This window comes from Lasioglossum baleicum, chromosome 10 (assembly GCF_051020765.1).
Source record: "Lasioglossum baleicum chromosome 10, iyLasBale1, whole genome shotgun sequence".
NCBI classification, from domain to species: Eukaryota; Metazoa; Arthropoda; class Insecta; order Hymenoptera; family Halictidae; genus Lasioglossum; species Lasioglossum baleicum.
This window is the reverse complement of record NC_134938.1, coordinates 5,633,028-5,651,650: the sequence shown is the minus strand read 5'-3', so window position 1 is coordinate 5,651,650 and position 18,623 is coordinate 5,633,028. Positions and strand designations below refer to the sequence as shown.

General features: G+C 44.1%; 1 protein-coding gene across 8 annotated transcripts in view; it reads right to left on the bottom strand.

Moving 5' to 3' along the window:
• Positions 1-18,623, bottom strand: part of Hnrnp-k (Heterogeneous nuclear ribonucleoprotein K) — a 137,990-nt gene that overhangs the window by 52,559 nt on the left and 66,808 nt on the right. For all 8 annotated transcript variants that reach the window (XM_076432183.1, XM_076432185.1, XM_076432187.1 and 5 more), the window contains 2 exons: positions 6,082-6,197; positions 2,655-2,711 (listed from right to left, as the gene is read on the bottom strand). In XM_076432183.1, coding sequence (XP_076288298.1) covers positions 2,655-2,711; positions 6,082-6,192 — 168 coding nt within the window. In that variant the 5' untranslated portion in view covers positions 6,193-6,197. The remainder of the gene's footprint in view (positions 1-2,654; positions 2,712-6,081; positions 6,198-18,623) is intronic.

The window sequence follows — 18,623 nt, the reverse complement described above, 5'->3', positions numbered from 1 at the left end:
TCCGAGTCGCCGTGAACGGTTCCACCCCTCGGCTACGGGCGACCGCCTTTCTCTTATGTGCAAGTATAAAATGGCCCACGAAAGTATTTCAAATATGTACAGGGTGTTCGAACAATTAGCCATGATGTTTCTTGAAAAATAATTTCTTAAAATTTGACTGAACACACTGTTGAAGAGAGTTCAACACCCTAAATTCCAGAGAAAAATTATACGAACGCGAATCCACGTCGAATCCACATCTTGCCTGCGTTTCACCGTGCGAGCCGGAATTCTAATGGGGTGCCGGGCGTTACAAAAAAAAAAAAGAAAAAATAATAACAATAATAAATAAACAGTGTGTACGAGGGAGGCGTGTATGATGGACAGATGGCTCGGCGAAAGACAGCCGTGTTCACGCCTCGGCGAATCGGATCGAAACACGAGCTTAAGAACGCGCGAGAACGAAGGCTCGCGCGAGAGCTTAAGCTCACGTTTTGCGGCTGTTTCGGCCGAGAATCGGTGAGCCGTTGTGTGTCGAGCGATTATTGGATCGAGCGGTTAGATTCGTTGGACGTACGATCGCGGAATTGTGATCGTTTGCCTATGTGATGTTCCACGATCGTGAATAGCCGTTCGTTGCCGAGCGAGAAATTCGCGGATCGAGGCTGGCTTCCACTCTGTTCGTCCCGCGGACAAGCGTCACCGCCTCGCAGACCTACTTTTATGGCGTTCCTTTGACCATTTGGTTCGTGCAGGGTGAGTCTCTCGACGGCGTCTCAAGGACGGTGAAAGAAATCCACGTGGAAAACAATCGACGTTGCGCAACCGAATCAAGCGACGAATCTCGTAAAGCCCGTTGCACGCCTCCGGTCGCATCCAACCGAGCCAAAAAGGTCGATCTATTATATTCATCATCGACAACACTGTCTAACCTCTTCCCTCAGCTGGAATATCCACCCGGCGAGTTTCAAGAATCTCGAGATTTACCAATTTTATATACGCTGCATCCAAAAGGTACTGGAATACATACTACAAGAATAGACCTGGACTCTGTTTAAAGCTAGAACCCTCTACTTTTGCCCCCCATCGTTCATTTTAATCTAATGATGGGAGACAATCTTTTCCAGGAACTCGAGATTTACAAATTTTAGACATACTGGATCCAAAAGGTCCTCGAATACTATGAAATATTACAAGAATCCTCTGTTTAAAGCAGAACCCTCTACTTTTGCCAGCCATCGTTCATTTTTATGTAAGATAGGGAGGTAATCTCCTGATCGAAAATGTTACAGAAATACAAAAGCAGAATCTCAATATTTACAGTTTTTTAATACACTGGATCCAAAAAGAACTCGAATACTATCAAATATTACAACAATAGACCTGGACACTGTTTAAAGCTGGAACCTTCTACTTTTGCCAGCCATCGTTCATTTTAATCTAAGATAGGTAGGCAATCTTCTGAGCGAAAATGTTACAGAAATACAAAAGCAGAATCTCAATACATATTTACAGTTTTTGAATACACTGGATCCAAAAGATGCTCGAATACTATCAAATATTACAACAATAAACCTGGACTCTGTTTAAAGCTTGAACCCTCTACTCTCGCCACTCATCGTTCATTTTTATGTAAGATGCTTTTACATGATACATCGACTAGGAAACTGGAGACATTGAACGCTGATGGAACTGCTGGGTGGACATTAGAGAGTCAAATTGATGTTGGACAGTGTTGATCGATCAGACTCGAGATCTTCGAGAGATGGACATTGAGAATGAATTCGGAGCAAGTGGGAAACGGGCTTTACTCGTCGACACTCGAGCCGCATCGTTAATCGACCGTTCAGGGTCGAATGCAGCAGCGTATCACGCCCACGTGCTCTCTGGGATCACGATCGCTTCGGATGCGCGTTACGCGGACGTCTATAATCGACTCCGTGACGATCGATCGTGAAAAGCTTAGAGAGAAGGACATATATACATAACATATATATGATAACAATAAAAAAAAGATAAAAAAAGAAGGAAATCAATGTTCGTCGCGTGCGAGTCCCGTAATTGTGGGAGACGAAGGAAACTTTCCCATTTCAGGAACCAAATGTGTGAGACGACAGCATTGCGTACGTGCGTGGAATATGGCTGTCATGAAACGATACGAGATAGGAATCTTTTAAACTGTCTGCGCGAGATCCTCTTAACGATCTGGGAAACAAAAAACAAAAGATCGAATTAAGTTAACATTCCATCCACACACGTGTCTCTCGGAACTTCCCCTGAGCGGCAGGTAATCGGAGCCGCGGGATCGATCGATCCTTCGGCGTGGATCGCCGATAGATATATCGGATCGACTCTGTGTATATCAGAGAGCCCGATATAATGTTCGCTCGCAGTAGGTCGGTGGTCAAGAAGCTCGTGGAAATAAATCGCACCGCGTGTAAGTACCCGCGCGGCTCGCTTCGCGCAGCAGTCCCGTGTGCATCGTTTAACGTTTCAGTTCTCGCGAGCTTCTTCGCGCCTGACATTTGTTCGGTATACGTTTCTCCGTCTTCTTCTTCTTCGTCTATTTCACCTTCTTCTACGTCTTCGACTAACCGCGAAGACGAGACAGCGAGAAACAGAGAGAACGAGAAGACGGGACGTGTAATCGACAAACGGTAGTTGCAACAGCTTACCTGGCTTCTCAGTTTGGTGATATTCTGGCCACCCTTGCCGATTATCGAACCGGCCACCTGAAACACACAATTATATATGAATTAATCTTTGTTGCTTAGACAATCGACGGTTCCGGTGAACCGTTCCTAAACAAATTGCTCAAACCCACCCACCCTTTTCCCCTACGGTTTGTGGCGATAGTGAATAGAACTTCTCAGAAGAAAGAGAAACTGTGTATGTACAAGGCGTGTAGAAATAACAATTGTTGACCTTCCGACCTTGAAATTAATTTTTAAGACAACGTCCGAGTTCTGACTCATGGTTTCTGTTGCACTTTTTATCCTCGTGATGAGTAGAGGTTAATTTTGCTTATTTCATAAAAGTTGCCAGTAACCCGAGGGTGTTGAGGGTGCATTTGAACGCTACATTTACGATTCTCGAAAAATTGTCGACATTCTAATCGTGATAATCCGGACTGATTGCGAAAAGCAGTGTTGATTTTTCTCGAAAATATTTTTCTATGACAATCACAAGCCATCCGAGCGTGTCCGGCTCGGTGATCGATGACCAGCCATATTTCATCGAGCCGAGATCAGAAAGTGCGCGCGCGTTAAGAGACGATCGATCTCGGTACAAAAGCGGAGAGGCGAAGGGGTTAATCTGGGAGCGCTCGTTCCATTTTCGCTCGTTCTTTTTCGGTCCCTCCCCGAGGCGATCAATTTTCGTGGGAATCGAGGCGATCTCGGCCGAGAAACACGGCCGGAAGGTCGATCGATTGTCGAGCGGGCACTGTGCGTTCCGGCGATTAGCGACGATAAGTCGCGTTGCGACATGCTCTTGCGAACGCTTGCAAACAGCTTGCCGCGCCGGCCAGCGATAATTACATTCCGGCCCCAGTGGTCCCAAGATGTGTGTTGCTCGATCGCGAAACGAGTCGGCGCGCGATCGCCGTCGTCGATTTCCAGGGCCGATCGACCCTGACACACCGACAGTCCTTTTCCCGTGGATCCCGATTGCGTGGCCGTGTGCCGCCCAACAGACGATCGACATTGTACCGAGTCGTTGGTGCGCGACCGCTCGGATCGCGATCGAGAGCCAGCTCGGGAGATCTCATCGAAGGAGGATCGGCTCGGACAACCGGAACGCAATGAAAGATTCAACATCAAAGGACTCCTTTGTCTGGATTTTTGTCCGTCTTTCACCGGCATGCCATCCGGAACAATGATCGATCTTTGATCGAGATCTTATTGTTCGGAATTCGCGGCACCTGCTCGTAATGAGATGGCTATACCTAATACAGTAATTCTTCAATCGGTGTCCAACAGCCGTGTTCTGCACGGACGGCGATGGTGTAGTAGACACTATTTTTTTATGTCTGCGTCTACCGCGCCGAGACTTCAATCGAAAAGCCGAACATAAACAATAATTCATAACGTTCGAACATAAGCAATGATATAATTGTTTATTTTTCACTATTTTTTTATGGAACTTCCACTACCTTATTTCTCGCATTTATCTGATTAAAGTGACACCAAACACCATATACTTTCAACTGTATTTAGTGGTTTAATCGACGATGAAAGTTATGGGAAAGAAAGACGCGGACAGTCGCCGTCGCCGACAACGATTAAAGAATTACTGTATTCATTACTAGACAGCGGATTTTTACGCAAAAGAAAGCAAGAGTAAGATAAAAATTGATCTCGTCCCTCACCGATTTTGTTGCAGTAAAAACAACACTAGAATATTCTTAAATTTTTCTTATCTGTAACTATTCGTAACGAGATGTCTGGATCGGGTTTTAGACGATGAGATGACCGTACTAAATATTCGTTACTAGACAGCGGATTTTTAGGCAAAATAAAATTTTTTTGCATTGATTGTGGCAAGCAGGAGTAAGATAAAAGTTGATCTCATCCCTTAATGATTTTGTTGCAGTAAAAACAACATTAAACATCCTTTACTGTATTATATTCCACTCAGCCAATTCCTTCATAAACGCATAAAAATCGAATTAAAGAAATCCATTCTAACAAATTGCAGATAGCATACATTCGATACAGTTAAGAAGATATTTAAGTGACTCCCCCCTTGGACCATTCTGCATATGATTATTCACTACTAACACCGCACGAATCCAACTTGAGTGGCGGATTACCCAAATCCCGAAACTCGCAAACCACCTCAAAGCAAATTTCACACCCTCGCATACATAGTACAGTAGGCGGTGATAATTAATAGTTAAAGTGACAGCTCATAATGCAAAACACGGTTAGCAAATCATCAACCACCTCGCTAACTATTTGCATATTTCTGCATGTATGCGAGCAGCCTGCCTATAACAACCTCAACAAGGCAGCATTGACGCTGATAGAAAGTTGGAGGAAGCCAAGTCTGGTTTACAACTAACACTTTATGTAATGCATTTTCTAGAAAAATGAATGTTCATGCTGTTTTTCTGATTGAAACGAGACCAAATACAATTTTGTATGTTGAACACTTCAACATTAATTTTGTATAAATTGTTTAATATTGTCGGCTCTGAATGGGAATTCCCTTAAAGAAGGGTGGAATCTTCAGGTTCCATTTCCTGCAATTAATGCAGAAAGCTTTGTAGCAAGATCAACATTCTTCAATGTTTTTGAATGGAAATGTTTATACCTACCGTAGCGGAAGAGATTGAGGAATTTCATTGACATTGAAGAATATGTTTGGTCGGATAGTATAAATCGAGCTTAAGACGTAGACAGTTCATCTATCCGAACTGAAGCGAGATCCTCTGTTTCGAAAGAACAGAGGCGAGAGGATGTGTGGAACTGTTGGAATTTCCCTGGCGAAAGAAAGTCGAAGGAAACCCGATAACGGTCTGCGGAGCGTGGCGACAATGACCGGAAGAACGTGCTACTGCGAGGCTTCGCCAGCGAGGTTTTGCCGGTAACGTTGATGTGTGTCTGAAGAAACGAATGGAAAACAGAGGTCGGCCATCGCTCGTGCCACGGGAAAAGGACTTAGAGAGACACGTGCGGATGCATTGTGTGCCTTATCTGGCAGAAGAGAAGGCTCTTCCGCGAGAAAATAGACAGCGGGATCGTTATCTCCTTTCGCGGGGATCAATTTCTTCGAATGGAACCTCTTGAAATTCCTCGGATAGAAAACGAGCGGTTCCTTGATTCATTAACCGACGGGAACGGTGCTCTCGGCCGTTCGAAATCCCTTTCGAAACTCTAAAACCAGCCAGGAATTGGAAAGTACATGCTCAGTTTCACCAGAAGTTAGAAAGTACTCTAAGCAGTTTCTCCACGCGTCTGCCTTCGAATTTGCATAACCGACGACCCGTTAAATATTTGATTCTCCTCGAGAATTCGGCGCGTATCCCTTCGACGACGCAGTGGTCTCCTCTCTTTTCGAAGTTCGATAACCGAACACGGAAAAGTCGGATTGGCTTACCTTGCTGGGGATCAGTAGACGGAGTTCATCGTCACCCTGTCTGTAACGCTTGTGAGGACTTGTTGGTCCTCCTGAGCCTGTCATAGCGCCTGCATCAGCTTCTCTCTTCATTATTCCTGGAACACAAATGGAGAATCGACTTTCAATTAACTGGCTCCGTTTTGATCTGGACTCTGCAGCCAATCAGCGCAACTTCACCAACGTTAACACCCCCTGCCTGCTATTCACGTATCTGGGACGATAAAGCTGATCAGACTGCGCGTCCCAAAATAAAAATTCAAAGCTGGAGTTGACCCTTTGCACTCGAAGCAATTTTAATTCGAAAAAAAAACGAGACATTTCTTTCAACCCAAATCATTTTCATTCTATGCAATATTTTTCACATTGTGCACATCAAATTGATCCTGTTTTCTCAGATAACAGTTGAGCTTTTCACAATTTGTAGCCAACCTTTAAATACTTTTGTATATAACATATTTGCATAATTAAACAAATTAATATATTTTACCGAGCAAACCATGGACATTCAAGAAATTTTGTAATATTTTTAGAGGAACATTAACAAATTGTTGAAAGAAATGCAAAGGTTTAAAGAAGGCTGTAGCTGCCATTTTTTCAAAAATTGTTTTCCCCGAAAAAAGATTATCCTACAAGTTTCAAATTGATTTTGGCGCTTAGCCTGTTTTAATTCCAATCACCGATTGTCCGCGTCGATTACAAAGAGATAGAAAACAACGCGGCGCTGTCCGATTCGTAATAAACACGTACGAACTCGTCCCGCGCTCGCGTAACTGTCCGTTTGCGGCGGCGGTTTGCAATTCATTGTCCGTTAAATCGGCCGGTTCGATTTAATGGCGCGGATACTATGGGAAACTGATGGAACGCGACGCTCCCGCTCCCGGTCGACGTATTTACGAGGGAACACGCTCTCTCGCCCCGGTTACGCTGCTTCCCGGCCGACTTATCGGAGAACGAGGATTCCCCGGTGACACAGAGACTCGATCGCTTCCGGTATTTTTGCCGCGAACCCGGTCGCACGGAAACGGCCATTAATTCGGCCGGCCCGGCGATATTTCTCCGCGGAACGCGTGACAAGGAATCCTCGAAACGCACGCGCCTGCCCTGGCGATTCATGGCGCAATTACGCCCCTTCGAATTAACCCTTCGGGGTCGACGAGCGATTCTTTGGTTCTTTGCACAAACGTAGAGACACTTCGTACATGTATTTGTTTATTGTACGCGTCCCATCTAATGCATGTTGTTTCTAGAACGAACATGTGGGACCAATAGTGAAAAAGTTCATTTCGCCTTTTTTGTATAATAGTATTAGATGATTGCATAAATTCGTGCCCAATTTTCATAGATGTCGCAAACTGTACTGCACGGCGGAGTGTAAAAACGAAAATTATATAGTCATCATTCTAATTGTAGAAACGAATGGCGACTATATAATTGATTAATAAAGCTGTACTCTCTAAAATTTAACCATTGAATTTTATTTTCAAATCGGGCACGAATGTGAGCTTTGTCCACCTTCGAAGACCTGAATATCGCACCTCATTGTATTTCCCATACAAAACAAAAACTAAGGTGACCTTGGTTGACCTTCAATGACCTTAATGTCGCAGAAATCAAGCATTCAATGTAAAGAAAAAACAAAAGTGACCTTTGTCAACCTTCAAAGACCTAAATAGGTTATTTTTCTTCAATTTCTGTATCCTACAGTCAACATGGACTCGAGAATGAATCAAGACTTTCGAGCACAAGATGGATCCTGCTCTCTTTTTAAAAGCTCCGGTGGTATCGGTATTTTTCACTGCTCCGCAGCAATGACGTCACAAACGTTACTCTCGTAATCTTATCGCGTCCCGGAGCTGGCTGCTTCGTCGTCGTTTGAAACACGGGCTTTACGACGGTCCTTTAGCACGCGTTTTATTGCCAAATGAGTTCTTGCGTAAGCTTTTATTAAGAGCCACCAGACCGCGGCTGGCTATATTAGAATACATACAGAGGATATGCTCGCTGGTCCGAATGAACGTGCATCGATGCTCGAAATATTTGTCCCGAGCGCGCTGCTGACTCTGCAACACAGTATCGTTCAACCGAACACTCGTGGTTTCGATTCCAAGAAGCTGTCGGTATTTTCGGCGCCATTGGATCCCTATGGGCTGCAAACTTACCCTATAGCGAGTACATGGACCGTTTTATCCCCTAAGAGCACCACAGTTGCTACTGTGATCTAGTTTTCGGAAGACGGTATCCATGCAACTTTGCTGAAACTTGTTCATATTCAATAGCTCTCGATGCTTGTGCAGTAAAGCCAAAGATCCAAGAGAAACTCTCGGGTTCGTGCTGTTTCTTAGATTCTGTGTTGCTACTATTGTAGTCCGGGAATAGATCAGGAGATCAAGTCGAAGTGAAGTTGTCTGACCTCATTAATTACGAAGTTATTACCGGAACCTCTGCGAACACAGCTTGGTGCGGGATACGCCTTCTCATTTCTCGATAATGCAAAGATGGGGTTTTTCTAGATAAGAGACAAATCTAGGCCGCAATCGCCCTCAAAAGTCCTATTTTCAAATTTACGAGACGTAATTTGCATTATTCGGAAGCATAATGCCGCGAATGTAGCTATTTTCATAAAGCTGCGACAGCTACAACTGCCGAATAATGCAAATTACGCCTTGTAAACGTAAAAATGGCACTTTTGAGAGCGACTGCGGCCTAGATTGATCTTGTATCTAGCGTTTCTGACTACTGAAACCCCCCATATTTGCATTATCGAGAAATGAGAAGGCGCATTCTGCAATCCTGGAAACGAGACTATCCCCTTAACCCGGATGATCGATGAGAGGTCAACGTTCTACGTGCGACCACGATACCTCGCACCGTGAATGGTAACATCTATGATTTGCGATTCAGCTAAAGAACACCGGCCCGCAATAATTAAGCGGTCTCGTTCCCGAGATAATCGAAATTTCGAGTGAATAGCTGACAAATCGCGGCGCGCGATTTCGATCGTTTACAACCGCATTCTTCTCCGCCGTCTGGCTAATTCGCCTAATTATCGCCGTTTCCACGACCCCGTTGGCTCGCGAGTCAGCCAATTCCACTCGTTTCACCGGAACACGGGAACTTCCTACCCTTTTCAAACCGCTACACAAACATAATATCATTTGCTGCGTCAATAGCCCTCGGGTTTCCTAATGATTTATGCCGCTGGCTTCGTCGACTTCACATAATTCGAATCTGCCTGCGTGCTTGCATGTTCCCGGGGCCTGTGTGGAAATTAATTTTCCGTTTTTTTTTTTTTTTTTTAGCTAATCAGCGTCAATATTGGATCTATGGACCTTTGTTAATTCACCGGAATTCATGAAGCGTGTACAGGGTGACTACGGGAGTATGATGGCAGTAGAAACATTTTGGAGAGCTTTAACTTCTTTGTTTGCTAGGTGGAGTCGCTTCAGAGATATGAAGATCACATATATTTATTTTCTTTAGATAGAATGCTATACTATTTGCGTTTTCTGTAGTGATTATAAATGTAAAATTATGTTTCTTAAAATCTACGGGACTGGTCTGGGTTTGTTTTTCTTTTTCTTTAGATAGAATGCTATGGTATTTGGTTTCTGGTAGTGGTTATACAGTAAATCCTCTATAAACGCAGAAGACTCGGGGGGATTCGTTTATCGTAGACGGGACACTATTTTTTTGAGCTTGAAAGGTTGTAAAGAATGACATTCTTTTCTATACGCTGTCCTTCCTTGCGCCCGAAACGTTCACCGTCAATTAAACCACTAAATACAGTTGAAATGATATCGTGTTTGGTCTTATATTAATCAGAAAAATGCCACAAATATATTGGTGGAGGTTTCATAAAAAAAATAAGTAATAATAAAAATGATTTAATATTGGTGTTACATTGTGAGGACGCACGGGCCTGTGAACTGTGCCGACGACTGCGTCGCATTAGTAGTGGTTTACACCGATATACCCGAGCCGAGATCAGATCACTACGTTTACCACAATGGAGGGAATATTTTTCTTGCGTTTATCGTGTACAGCCGTTTTGCGATTATAGAGGATTTACTGTAAATGTATTATAATCATATGTTCCTTGAAAGCTATGGGACTCGTAATAAATATGCACAGATAATGGTCTGCTCTGCGGCAGTTTCAGCGTCGAGGGGATTGATGGAAGCGCTAGCGAACGGTCGCGAGCCCGGAATTTCATCAATCCTCGGGCGGCACGCGCGGAAAAATTCTCGGCCGTAGAGTACGGTGATGTCGTCGCCTCGAAAACGAAGCGGAACGTGACGGCGACGGCCGCTCGTGCGGCTATAATGCGATAATACGCGTTTAGCATAGGAATCGGGAACGCGCGACTCGCATACGAACTCGCCAGCCAACAATGAAAATCCCGTGATTCGACCCACTACGCTCCTTCGTTACATGCTAATTAACGTTCGACTAAATTACTCGTAACGTCGGTATTTACAGATATGGCGCGAGAGCATTTCATTAGCCGGTATCTTCCGTAATGTGCATTCCCGGTGCGTTCCCGTTGCGTTTCGTTTCGTCGTCGGGTACACCGCACAATTAACGATCCGCCGATTGCGAGCCTCGACATTAATTTTATTCACCCTGGAAGGGGGCGGGGGGAGAACGTCGCACGGTGTATCCGCAGCTCTCTCAACGCCAAAGGGTTCGCTCGGAGAGGAAACAATTCCTTTGATGCTGTTTCCTCTTCCACTAACTCGTAAACGAACGCTTCAAGACGATTCCTGTACAAGTTTTCAGTGAATTTCATCGTTAACGTGCTTTCCAGACATCTATTTTTTGTATTAATTTTGCTAATTTCAGGAGTCCTTTTTCATGTTTCAGATTTTTAAAGAGACTGTGTGAATGAGAACTTCAATTACCGTAGTTGAGTACCGTTGGACTTTAATTAATTAAAAATTTGTTGTAAATGTGAAAACATTCGCCAATTATGTGTCGTTTATGAGCAGACTGCGGATGTTTATGCAATTCTCAATTTTTGTGGGAAAATTTTAAGAAGGTTCAGCATTTTCCTAACATTTTCAGAAGCCATAGATGCATAAAGATCCGCAGTCTATTTATGAATATAGATGAAACGAAACACACTAAAGATATCTAAAGATTTTAAAACTATTTTCCCTGTATTTGTTTGAAATTATTGAGAAGAGAAATAATTGTCTTTGCAGCTCGCGTCGTGCAACCAGTGCACACAAGTTTCATTTTGCATAAAAGATCTGCAGTCTACTCATCTAAGGGGAGGGAGCACGAATCGAGGGGAAGAAGTTACCCTCTCTCTGGACATAAAAACAAGTCGGTAAAAATGACCGTAGCATTCAAAACAGTTTCAATATTATTAAATTCGTCTGTATTCTATGAACTGCAAAAAGCTCCCCGTTCTATGGGGAAAAAACAGGCCAATTTAATTAAATAGATTACATGAAATAAAATAGATTTAATATTTAATAGATTTGAGAAATGTCTTGATTCTCGAATTATTAAATTGCTGCGAGTCCAAAGAGTTAATCCGACGCATACCGTTCGTCATCGCACAGCGGGATATTGTTCGCGAACGTGTTGAAAACGCGAGAAACATCGGCACGAGTATAACGGCCTTTTGTGCGCTTCTGTTAGGAACAAAATTACAGTTTTTCTAAGAAGCTGAGTAGGCACTGAGGAGAATTGTCTAGACCGCAGTGGAAACGTTGCGTCGCTTATTGCGCAGCGATACGTGCGTCTAAATAGGAACAGCCGTGGTAGAATGAGCAAAGAACGTGTAATCACGGGGAGCATCTTTTAATAAAATCCTTTAATCCGGTAATTAAGTTTTCAAGCGGCGTTGCCGCGGCAGGCGCTTTTCTGTCTGCTCGGTGGTAGAGCGAAAGACTGAATCGTATAATCGTGGGATAAATAATGCAGCCTCGGGCCGTGGATAGAGGTGGTTTTCCACGGGCTCCGTCGACGCCAATGGTCGCCTCGAAATTGAAAGGATGGACGAACGTCCGGAAAAAGGTACGCGCAGTCCGGACAGACGAATCGATACTCGAGACCGGTCGGCACGCGACGTTAATAATTTACCATGGCGTATTCGGCGGCGACCCGTGCCGATTCGCCGTTTCGATTTCATTGCGGTCGCTGGAACACCGGCGAGAGCGAAAAAAAAAGCCGCAAGAAAAACGTCCGGCCGGGAGCCACGTTTGTTCGCGGCTCGTTAAAGAATCACGAGACACGAGGCTCGCGTCACGAAAACCACGATGGACATGGAGACGGGCTTTGGGAGCGGCTAAATCGAGTGGCCATTTCGATCCGTCTCTACCTGTAGTGGATGTCCACCAACACGGAATTGAACTGTTCGCGTGACAGATAGATTAAAATTAAAAATTCTCCAGTTTGTAACAAAATTTTTTACTCGCGAGACTTTTGCTGAAATATTCGCGACGTGTCTGCGAGTAAAATGAGTCCAAACACGACACCTTTCCGATTATTTTTACACGATTAATCCGCAATATCGCAGAACTTCGATTATCCGAACCAGTAGGAATATATTTTTAATATTCAAAGAATCTCGACGAATCGAGTGGCCGACTATTACAATGAAGAAAATTGTAAATAATCGACTAACAATTTGCAGGATTGTTAAACAAGAAAATGTTTAACACGCAGGGAAGTCACTGCTCTACAGCGGATACATTTTTCTGAAATAATCGAAGAATCGACGAAAGGAGCGAACAACTAGTACAACGAAGAAAGTTATAAATAATCGACTGACAATTTGCAGGATCGTTAAACAATGTTTAAGAATATAAGCTCAAGCTACAGGACAGGAAAGCGTAGCAAATGTACTTGGAGCTCAGTGACATCTGTCAAATCTCTAGAGTGGTGAAAGTCGCAATGGCAAACAAATGGCGGCGGAAAGTTTGAAACCCTGGTTCGGTTTGGTTGCAACTGCGGATCACTAGTGCATAACGGGAGTTTCGTTGCATAGAGCAACATAGAGAACTTTCCGTGATTATACGGCTGAAAGAATCAACTGTGGTTTAATAATAACGTAAACCTCCTAACTGAAACTTGCCGTTGGTTTCTGTCTAAAGAGTCAGTTTAATAAGGCAGTCATTGTTTCGTCGGGAACGTTCGTAATTGCAAAATCTCGTGGCGCAACTGAAAAATATCTTTTTCATTATTCATTCTCCACTTGACATTCTCCGCGTTCCTTCTACTCGTACAACCGTTTCCGATAATTGTTTCCCCGTTGCCCATTTGCTTTCTTTCCTCCGTCTCTCTCCCCCGTTTCTCTTTTTCAGTTTATTTCGCTTTCCCCGGGAGGCACGCGTATTCGATTCTTTTTTCCACTCTCGAAGTTTATATCCAATCTATCCGAGAGCTTAAGCGCTCGGCAACAACGGGAATGTTAAAACTTTCCACGCGCACCGCTTGTTGTTGCACAATTATTCGAATTACGCCAATGAACGTCGGTTTTAATCTTACAAATATTTACAGCTTCGTGTACAATGTACAGTAAAGAACATCTTGATCTAAGAAAATTGCCTATCCCCCTCCCCGCACAAAGAAATAGTAGAACCACAGGATCTAAGAAACAGCTCGGTCCCGAGGGTTTTCCTTGGAATGTACATTTTCTTCCATCTCATGTGGAAACACAAATGAACATAGGATTCGAGCAATTATGAATATTGTTTATTCGGGTTTCTCTCTCCGCGTTCACCCCGATTGTCGACTTCTCGTTAAAAACGCGAAAGTAATTTTCCCAGGACAAAACCGCTGTGTCGAACAAGGAGAAACTTTTTCGTCCTGTCGATATTTCCGAAGGATAACTCGATGAATTCTCGCCGTGGCCCGTGATCGATCACGAAACGATGAACGATCGAGTCTCGACCGTGTTTTCCAGCCGCCCCTTGTGGCAAACCGGCAGCGACGCGAACGAAACGCGAGTATCAAATATTTACCGAACGATTCCGTAAGACTTTTCCGCTATATCGTCTCTTCGAATTCCCAAATGGGCATCTCGTACTTATCAATTGGGTTAAACGCTTCGAGGCGAAAATGTATCAGCAAACTTCCTCGTCAATTCCAATTTCCAGCCACCGAGTGACTGGTTTTTTTGTGAAAGTGATTCGATAGATGTCGTAATCCGGGCAGATTTTATAACAAAAATGGCAACAAATCATTCTTCGCAAGTAATTTTTAGTGCTCGATAGATTTAGCGGTACAGTACTCTTAAAATCTCTCGTAGCAATTCTGTTCACCTCGATGGAGCTTATCGATTTATGTTAAAACCCTAGATAACGCGTTATCGAGGCTTAATCGTCAATCTAATCGCCAGCTTAATCGCCAATCAATATTACGTCTGCGAAAGAAATAGTGAATCAAATACCCTGAATATAAAGCATCCATAGCGATAAAGATTGGTTCCTGACTGGATTACAGAGTCGGGCAAAAATTTTATTTAAATAAAAATTTCGAATAAAGTGAGTTTAAAGCACACTTGGAAAAAACCCACTTTATTTGAAATTTTCATTTAAATAAAATTTTTGCCCAACTCTGCGCTGGATTAATATTAAAACGCCACTTGGTTAATTCTCTGAAGCAAGCAAAAAATTATAGGCGTCCAAAAACCCGAAAATGTCGGGTCCCGAAAGATCAAAGATCGCATTAGTATTAAGTGGGCAACGAACTGAAACTTTGATTAGATTGATCGATGTTTATCGACGTTGTCAATTACCGATCGTAAATATTTGCCGTTAGTCACGGGTCAGTGGTTTTTAATCGAAACGGAGTTAATCATGTGCTTATCAAAATTACGCGCGTGACAGTTGATGAATTTCTGCTGATTATTTCGACTGAAATGATTACCACATAAATATTTAACGGTGTACTAGTTAATTATCGACGAAACTAGCTTTAATCGTTGTGAGTACGGTAACGCGTTAGTTGAATATTAGATTCGATCGCAATTGATTATCAAATATTCGATGGGAATCGTTAATTGTTGATTGCGCCACATAGTACTTCATATTACCGCTAATGGTACACGTTAATGGATATGTAGGTATGGTTATCAATAAACTCGCGGATCTCTTCTGGCAACAACGTAACTGATTCAAACGTTTTCTTATTTTCCCATCGGAGCGATGGGAATCGTTAATTGTTGATTGCACCACACATTATTTCATAATATTTCATAGCAGCGTTAAAGGATATAAATATGGTTATTAATAAACTCGCGGACTTTCTACGTGGTTCTAACTGATTGAAACGCTTTTTTATGGCCTGCAATCGGTAACCATTGGGGTGCTCGTCTGGATGGGGAGGGAAAAATGATTTATTTTTACAAGCACCGCCATGTTTTCAACAAACAAGCGGCGTGCGTGTCCGGGCCGTGTCGTGACACGAACTCCCAAGAACCTCCGCGTTTCCTGGCCGTCCCGCCATTACTGGAGAGAGGTGAAACGGGGGCGAGCAGTCGATCGACGTGCTCGTGGGGAAAAAACGAATGATAAAATAATTGGGCGGGGGGTGGTTTTCCACGTAACACGTCGGTCGCATCGACCTGGCCTATCGAAGGGACGTTCCTCATATTTCGGATTCGTAGACCGTCTATACCTACTAGCATAATTCCCGTTGAAAAATCAACGGCTGACTTATTTCCGCAGGTGTGCAACTAATTTATTTTTAGCAATTAATCCTGAAGGACTTTCGGGATGAAAAAATATTCGTGCACCCCTTTGTGCTGCCGTGTGTCTGCGTACTAAATTTCAGCATTCTATGTCTTTTGTGTTTCTAAATTAATGCAAGATGGCCACTCAAGGTGAAACTACCCCTGGCAGAGGATATCCGAGCAAAATCGGCGGTAACGTGTTAAATCGAGGAGTTCGCCTCGTTATCGGAGAACAGGGGGTTAATTTCGGATGGAAGGTGCTCGAATGATCGAGTGGCCGTCTCGAGAATCCCATTTCTCTGTCCAGTGGAGAGAAACCCCTTTGAACCCGAGGTTATTCGCGAAAAACCGTATCCGTCTGGTTCGTTTTTCCGACACGCGGCCCCGTTCGAGCGTGAAAAGCTGGCTAAGGGGCGCGGGAGAGACACCGCGACGAAGGGTGGGACGAAAGGGGTTTGCAAAAGGGGGGTTGGAGGGGAGGAGGGCAGGGGGCGCCGTAGAGTCTGCAATGGGAGTAGCGTGAGGCGCCGAAGAGTCCACTGCCGGCAGCGGTGCATCAACTAACCAGTCCATAACCAGTCCGCACGCCACTCGTAAGGGTCGCCTGGCTGATATACAGGGAGACACGAACCGTGGGATGGCGAAGGGGCAGAGGGCCAAGGGATAGAGTCGAGGGAAAGGCCGCAATTAGGAACGACGACCAGCTTGAACTCACTGAACTTGAGCTGGGAATTCGAACTTGATGAACTTCCGACGCGTGTACGCGACACCGGTGCTTTCCACCGTAAGCGGAGGGGGCGAGAATTAGGGGTTGGTTCGATGACACTCCTAAGGTTCTTCGAGATTCCACGCCTCGTTTCGCTCCGCAGATATTTCGGATTAACATACCCTCTCTCGACCCTTGCTTTGCCACCGCTTATCCCACTTATCGACGTTGCCAACGCCGAACGATTATTATTGTTTATTCGTTTATTACCTTAACCCTCCCCATGGGCGCCGTGGAATTTTCAAGGCGCGACTTCCATTAACCCTTTGCACTCGGAGCTAGTTTAACTCGAAAATTAAACATTTCTTCCGATCTAGAACATTTCTATTCTCAATGACTTTTTAAATTTGGTGGATACGAAATTGTTCCAATACTTAAATGTTTAATAATTTTCAGCAATTTTTAGTGGTGCCTCGGAGTCACCACTCGAACGCTAAGGGTTACAATTTAATGGAAATCTCGAATAAGAGATTTAGAACACCGAGAATCTTATTCCAGGTTCCCGTTCAATTTTCATTTCACACACGTCAGAAAAATTCAATTTCCTACAGTCACAAGGAAAGTGGTGAATCTTGAACACTTAAATTAATAATGCCTCAGCCTGTCTATCACGGATGAACGGAATACCATTTGCTATAATTAAAAGGTAGACTGGGGCGGAAACGGGGGAATTTATATATATCCATATCGAGAAAAGCAAATCTCTCGCTGGAAAGAGGGTGGTACTTTCAACCGTTCCTGGAGCTCCAGCTCTGTCGAACCTGCACAAACCGAGACGTCCTTTTCAGACGCGTCGACCAACTCGATTTCAATATTTGCCGGCGTAGATTCAGCCCCGCGATAAATTCTAATCCACAGGCGGCCGTGTCGCGTGATCCGCATCCGCCATCGCGTTTTCACCGACTACCCCCGCCCGCTGGTGTTTCTTTTCATTCCGGCGGGACGCGTCCCGCTTCTCTTTCCATCGGCAATGCGTGCCAGATACACGGGGCTTTAATCGTGCCCGCCGTCCTACTCGTAATTACCTTATCGACGCCCGTAATCATGCAAATTTGAACCCGGTCGCGGCTCGTAATCTAACGACAACGCGACTGTTTCGCGACGAATATGGAGGGCGACGCGTAAGTACAATCTTCGCCGAGCGGTTTGCTGGAAAACGAACCCGACACCACTCAAATGAATCACAATGTACTGTAATGCGTAGGACTGTTGAGTTGACCCCCACCACAAGCTTTTGGCACCATTTTCCCCCACCTCTGAACACTGGACCGCTCAGGATACGTCACAATGGCTTTTTATTAATACATTGATATTCTCTGATGTGTACAATTGTGTCATGAATAGAGGAAATAAATAAAAATAAATAAGTCAATAAATAAAATACGATGAAAGACCGTCCCCAGCCATCGTCTTATATCGGCATAAAACTGTATTAAATTATAATTCTCATTAACGCCGGTATTCTCTTAATATTTTTCTATTGCACGCCTCCAATCAACGAAAGTTATATTAAATATAAATCGATACGTCTTCGAGTTCGATAGAAATGTTCGGATAAAAGTAAGAAGTAAAATAAACCAAGAAATTCCGCCGTCTCCGGAGATGGTACAAGTTCGATAACATTGATACCTAATAAAAATCGAATGAACGAAAAACAGTGAGACAGTCGAATGAAGTTGGACACCGCGTTGTGGAAGTCGGCAAAACTTTCCCGGAGAGAATGGAAGGCGTGAAACAAAGTCAAATGTAGCGAGAATCGAATGAGACCAGGTACGGGAGAGACGTGAGCCAACGAGAGCAGCGTGGAACCGAAACTATTCCAATTTTCGCGGAAGTTTGACGAAAGAGAATCGCGAGGAGAATCTGAGGAACGCGGCCGCGAACAGGTCCCGGCGTTGCTAAGATAATTGTAACCCTGTCGGTCCGTAGACACAGTCAAAGTAATTATTTCGACGTCGCGCAGGCGACGGATATCCAGGATAATTGTGGCGAGCGTGACAACGATGTATACAGTGCTGGCGCATCATCAAGTTTGCATGCTCTATACTGACAGACAAAGCGTTTGCT